The sequence below is a fragment of the Macadamia integrifolia genome, chromosome 1 (assembly GCF_013358625.1).
Source record: "Macadamia integrifolia cultivar HAES 741 chromosome 1, SCU_Mint_v3, whole genome shotgun sequence".
NCBI lineage: Eukaryota > Viridiplantae > Streptophyta > Magnoliopsida > Proteales > Proteaceae > Macadamia > Macadamia integrifolia.
Window position 1 is genome coordinate 23,980,313 of NC_056557.1, and position 6,294 is coordinate 23,986,606.

The 6,294-nt window shown below is 39.6% G+C and overlaps 1 protein-coding gene across 1 annotated transcript; it reads right to left on the reverse strand.

The window, feature by feature from the left end:
• Window positions 1–563: 563 nt before the first annotated feature.
• On the reverse strand, window positions 564–4,947 carry LOC122072150. Its single transcript, XM_042636715.1, has 5 exons — window positions 4,527–4,947; window positions 4,134–4,379; window positions 1,777–2,340; window positions 1,542–1,720; window positions 564–1,409 (listed from the first exon to the last, which is right to left on the reverse strand). The coding sequence occupies exons 1-5, from the start codon at window positions 4,945–4,947 to the stop codon at window positions 564–566; spliced, it is 2,256 nt and encodes a 751-aa protein (XP_042492649.1).
• Window positions 4,948–6,294: the final 1,347 nt, after the last annotated feature.

Sequence of the window (6,294 nt, forward strand, 5' to 3'; positions counted from 1 at the left end):
AGTCTAAAAATATATGATAAATTGATTCCACATTTTTGAAGCAGAGATGACATCGTGACGCTATAGGAATATTGCACTTCAATACTTTATCATCGATTGGACAACTACCATGAACTAACCTCTAGCCAAATAGTGACGACTTGGGGTGTAGTCCCTTTTTGCCAAATTAATTTCATCCATGCCAGGGCAGGTAATTTCTCTCTAAGGCTATTCCAAGCTAAGAAAATAGTGAACTTGCCTAATTCAGAAAGAGACTAAACTCTATTATCTTTAACAGCCAACGTGAGGAGAGGAATGGACTTCACTAGATCACAAAGTACCTTCATATCATCCAAAACAATCAGAGGAAGAGCCCATCGTCTTTCTACAATCAAATCTGAAACTTTTTTTTTCGCTAAAGATCGTTGAATTAATAAAAAGGAAGAATATACAAGAGGGATGATACACTCAACAAGACTTAGACGAAGGAAGTGAAATCAACCCCACATTCGGCATTGCCATCAGCAGGAGAGGACCTCAGACCTTAGACTAACAAACCAAAGAATTTAAAAAAAAAAAAATATCTAAGTGAATCGGAATCTTGGCCATTGGGCCGCATCCAATTCCAGCTCCCTGGAGGTGAGAAGGGGCCAGGCCTCGACAGGGGAATTTGATTCAAATCTTGCTACTGTTTTCGCTAAGAAATCGGCTACCACATTTGCTTCGCGGTAGCAATGAGTGACTTTCCAAGAAATTGAGCCCAAATAAGAGAGAACGCCCCTCCATCTTTGCTGAATAAACCATGGAACCAACCCTTTGGAGAATAAGAACACCACAGCAGCAGAGTCACACTCGATCCGAAGGTTTTGGATACAAGAGTTTTTTGCAAGTTCAAGGCCGGTAATGAGAGCTAAAAATTCAGCTTCAAAGTTAGATTTTACACCAACAAAATTTCTGAAATTCAGCAAAGGTTCGCCCTTGTAATTTCTAAACACATCGCCAGCTCTAGCCTTTCGAGGATTCCCTAGCGGGCACCCATCAGTATTTAGCTTAATCCAGTTCTGAGGGGGGAGACACCATTGAACTTCAAAAATTTCTCTTTGCTTGCCAATTACACGGGGAATTCCCACTCTCCTGGCACACATCAAATCAGCTACGGACAAGTTCTTCCCAAGGTGCACTGTCGAAATCATGCCTATCTCTCCTTTAATCATAGCAAAATGCTGCCTGTGATGCCAATAGGTACCCTCGTGGATTCTCATATTCCTCTCCATCCAAACTGCATAAGGAATTAACACCGCGCCGCTAAGCCATACTCTTGAGAAAGTGACGGATTTTGCTTTACGTTTCCACCAGCTAAATAAATCTTCCATTCTTATGAAGTGTTGCCATTTGACACCAATTAGATCATAGAACATATTCCACAGGGCCTGGATATACTCACAGTGAATAAAAAGGTGGGAACTAGACTCTTCTGCCTTTTCACATAACCCACATCTCGAAGGCATTGCAATCCCCTTTTTGCACACTTGGTCATCCTAGGGAGTCTACCATGGGCTAACCTCCATCCAAATACTGCCTGCCGTGGATGTAGAAAAGCTTTCTAGAGAATGGAAAACCAAGAAACAGGCGCCTTTTTGCTTCTTATCTCTTCCCACGCCGAGGCCAAAGAGAAGGCTCCAGATGAAGATAATTTCCAGTGGCAAGCATCCTCTAAATTCGTTAGGGATATTCTCTTCGCCTTCTCAAATGATTCAAACAAGAATGATGAAGAAATATTTGGGAAGCACCACTCACCATTCCTAATGAAATCCGCCACCCGCAGCTGCCTCGAAGTAAGCGCTTCTAAGTCCATATTAGAGGATTCCGCCAATGAGGAATTTTCTAACCAATGATCCTTCCAGAAGCTAATCTTGACGCCATTTCCTACTGTCCAGCTCTCCATATTTGTTACAAAGTCCCACACCCTTTTTAGACCCTGCCAAATAGATGAAGACTTGTAGCTCCTGAGATCGCCGTCGCTGGTAGTAAACCTTGCTCTGAAAAATTGACTCATTCTAGAATCCTCATGCTTTATTTTCCATAATAATTTACATAGACAAGCTCTGTTAACATCTCGCAACTTCCGAATACCCAGACCTCCCTCCTTCTTTGGCTTGCAACAATCCTCCCATTTGACAGTGATTTTTTTCTGACCTTCCATTTGACCAGACCAAATGAAGTTCCTCATCCATGTTTCTACAATTTTAATTGATGCCAGAGGCCACCAATGAACTGCAAAATTATGCATAGGAATGCTCGATGTAACTGAACGAACTAGTTCAATATGGCCTGCCAGCGAGAGCAATTTCCCTTTCCAGGCTGCAAGTCTACATTTGATCTTATTTAGCAGAGGCAACAAGTGGGATTTGGTGACTCTTCCCTTGAAGATTTCCACCCCAAGATATTTTGTAGGGAATTTGGATATCTGAATACCCAAAAACTCACTAATAAACTGTTTTCTGTGAGGGGCCACCTTCCCAAAGAAAATCTTGTTTTTATCCAGATTAAAAAGCTGACCAGAGAAGGCCTGATATTTATTTAAGAAAGAGTGAAGATTTCTTATTAAGTTAACAGAGAAATTCTAACCATTAGATATGATATCATAGGGACTCTTACCATTAATCCAACGATCATACCAGAAATTAATTGAGGATCCATCACCAATAATCAACCTTTCCGATGCTCAAACAAAGTCCCAAACTTTTTCCAGCCCTGGCAAGATTGAATAAGAGATGTTACCCTTTTTAAGAGACCCATTTGTAGGTACAAATCTTCCACAAAGAAAAGAAGCAAACAAAGCTATCAGACTTAACAAACCAACAAAATTTAGAGAGGAGGGCGAGATTAATATCTTTTAGATGACAGACCCCCAACTCTCCCTCATTTTTGACTTGGAAAGAGCACTCCATTTCATTGTAATTGCCTTAGTCGAATTCGCATCCCAACTCCAAATAAAATTGTGGATCCACTTCTCCATTAATGAAATCAACGTACTAGGCCATAGATAAACTCAGAAAGTGTGGACAGGAATACTGCACATGATTGATTTCACTAGCTTTTTTTTTTTTTTTTTTTTTTGCTACAAGATACTTTTATTGAAACCAAAGGGGAAACCAAAAAATGATTACAATCACAAAAGAAAATGGCGAGGCACAGGATCCCACCTTTGGCATTGCCATTAGCAGAATCCCGGACCACCCACTACTGAAACCTATAATAAGGTCTGGAGGTTTCATCCTTTGCCGGAAATTCTGAAATATGGTATGGAAAACCATCATGGAAAGAAGAGCACCTCGCTTTAGCAGCTTTTTTAGCTAGGAAGTCCGCCACCGAGTTCCCTTCTCTGAAATTATGAGATATTTTCCATGCTGTCCTCTCCAAGTACTGTCTGATGTGGTTCCATATCTACATGGCGATCCAAGGGATTTTTTGTTGTTGCACCACCATAACCACCGATGCCGAGTCTAATTCAATCCAAAGGAAAGGAATAGACATTTCCTTAGCTTTCATTAGACCCTGCATCAGGCCTTCAAACTCCGCTTTAAAATTTTCTTTGATCCCCAAATACACACTATATGACCACATGCACCTACCATTTTTGTCTCTCATTATCGCTCTAGCCCCTAAGTTACCAGGATTCCCCAGGGAGTTTCCATCCAAATTCAATTTAACCCACCCTATAGGAGGTTTAGACAAAAAAATTTCCAGGGGAGGCTTTATTCCCGCACTAATAATATTCAAGCCCAACCTTTTGGAGCAGAGGATGTCGTTCATCGATTTTATTGCAATTTTCAATTTAGGGATGCTTTCTCTGATGTCCTTCTTTATTGTATCAAGCACATACCTTAGCCACCTCTGGAGATCTTCAAAACACCGGAAATTTTGTTCATTTCATATTTTTTCAACTCCTATGATGAAATAAATGGCCCACGCCTCTTTGAGGTTAGTAACTTTAAGTTTCCTCTTCCACCATTTCATGAGGTCATGAAGGGAACCATGGCTCTTCCAAGGAATATCAAACCACTCACAGACGTTCTTCTAGATTTCCCCTCCAAATGGAAAAAGCACCAAGAAATGGTCCATATCCTCATTCGAGCACCTACACAACTCACATCTTGATGCCATATTAACACCTTTCCTCATAACCGCCCCATCTGTAGGCAACTTCGTATGCATAATCCTCCACCCAAATATAGATAGACGAGGTTGCAAGTGTTTACACCAAATCAACGTCTCCCAGTCAACAACCTCCTTTTTTCGCCTAATATGATTCCAGATTGATTTCACTAGCTCAACTTTTCCAGCCATTGATGAAAGATGACCCTTCCATCTTGCAAGACGAGCTTTAAATTTATCCACTAAAGGGAGGATAAAGATATTCACTCTTGAATAGCGAGTGGGGAAAGCATATTCCGAGATTCTAAGAACCTCTTTAATTCTTCTTCTCCTTCCTAGCTGGATCATTCCTAGAAAATTTTTGCTTTTGTCAAGGTTAATATACTAACCTGAGTAAGCTTGATAGGAATTTAGGAACTCTTTAAGCTTCATAACCCTTCTTATCTCAGCATTCATAAAAGTCACTAAGTCATCTACATAAAGAAGGTGAGAAGGAGTGTGAACATGTCTAGGGCCAGGAATACCCTTGACCACCACTTTATCACAAAGATCTTTCAATCCTCTGCATAATGCTTCTTTAGCTAGAATGAAAAGTAGTAGGGAGAGAGGATCGCCCTGATGCAAGCCCTTTTCCACTCCAAAGAATCCCATCGGACTACCATTAACTAGTACCGAAAACTTAGAGGATGCTAGAATCTGATTAATCCAACCAATCCACAGCTGAGAGAACCCAAACTTTCGAAGCACATCAAATAGGAACTCCCACTCTACTGTGTCAAATGCTTTTTGGACATCCAATTTGAGACCCATATTGCCCCCATAAGTCTTAGAAAACATCATATTGGTAAGCTCTGAGGCAACTCCAATATTTGAAAAAATGATTTTTCCTTTTTGAAATGCCCCATTCTCTTCAGAAATCAGTTTATGCAAGAGCAAAGAAAGATGGGAGGATAAAATCTTGGGGTTTATTTTAAAGAAAAAATTCCTTAACCAGATAGCGCGAAATTTCCCAACATTCTTTGTATTATATACCTTCAGGATTAATGTTAACAAGTTGCAATTTACACCTTTAGTAAACACCCCCTCTAATAATTTTTTTTTAATAGCATGACATACCTCCCTTCCGATAATATCCCAACAAACTTGAAAAAGAGTACTAGGGAACCCATCTGGTCTTGAAGTGCTGGATGGGTCCAATTCAAAGACAACATTTTAATTTTGTCTGAGGTGGGGATCCTCGTAGGCATATCATTATCTTCAGGGGTTACCAGCTCAGGAACCGAAAGAGAAGATCATCAACTCTCCTGAAATTACCATGCTTGTGGAAAATTTCAAAATGATCCACTAACTTCTCCCTAATGACAGATAGAGAAGTATGGACAACTCCATCTTCATTTGAATTTTCTGAATAGTGTTTCCACCTCGACGCATCTTGCTGAACTTGTCCAGTAAGTTATGTTCGATATTGTAGGTAACATTTGTCAAATTCATATCTTATAATCTATAACCCAGTCAAGTTGGTTTAGACACATGAAGTGAGTAGATGTATTTTAGATATAAATCAAAAAGGACTCTAATCCAGTTCAATTTTTGTTCAAACAGTTCGACTAGATGATGCCCCCAATCAAATTTGAACTTGAAGGAAGTTTTTGGTTCAATATATTCAAATATTTATCAAAACAATAAATAAAAAAGGTTTTATCCCGGTTCATACCTTAAACAATTTACGAACCTAGATATATCTTTCCAATCATGAAAGATATGGGAATCAATATTTGTTCAAATTGTCTCAAATATATTATGTGAACCGAAGTATTTACTGTTACAAATGTGACTAAAAGATATTTATACTTGTTCACACTAGGTTTATGTTTTTCAAGTACACTATATGGGGATAGTGGGTTCCGCAAACCTCTCCTTGTGGAAAGAGTGTTGAGCCTTGGTTGACACTAAGAGGGAGTGAATCAGTGTAATAGAAAACTTTCCCTTAATTGGTTCTTTTGCCAAGTCAACAACTGATGTGCACTGTCAGACACAGTCTACCATCTTTCCTAGAGCTACTATGTATATGATTCCCTCCTTGTTGCACAACGTTCACTCATATAAACTGTATTATTGCCCAGAGCTGTCTTACAACCCCTACGCACAAGCACTAAT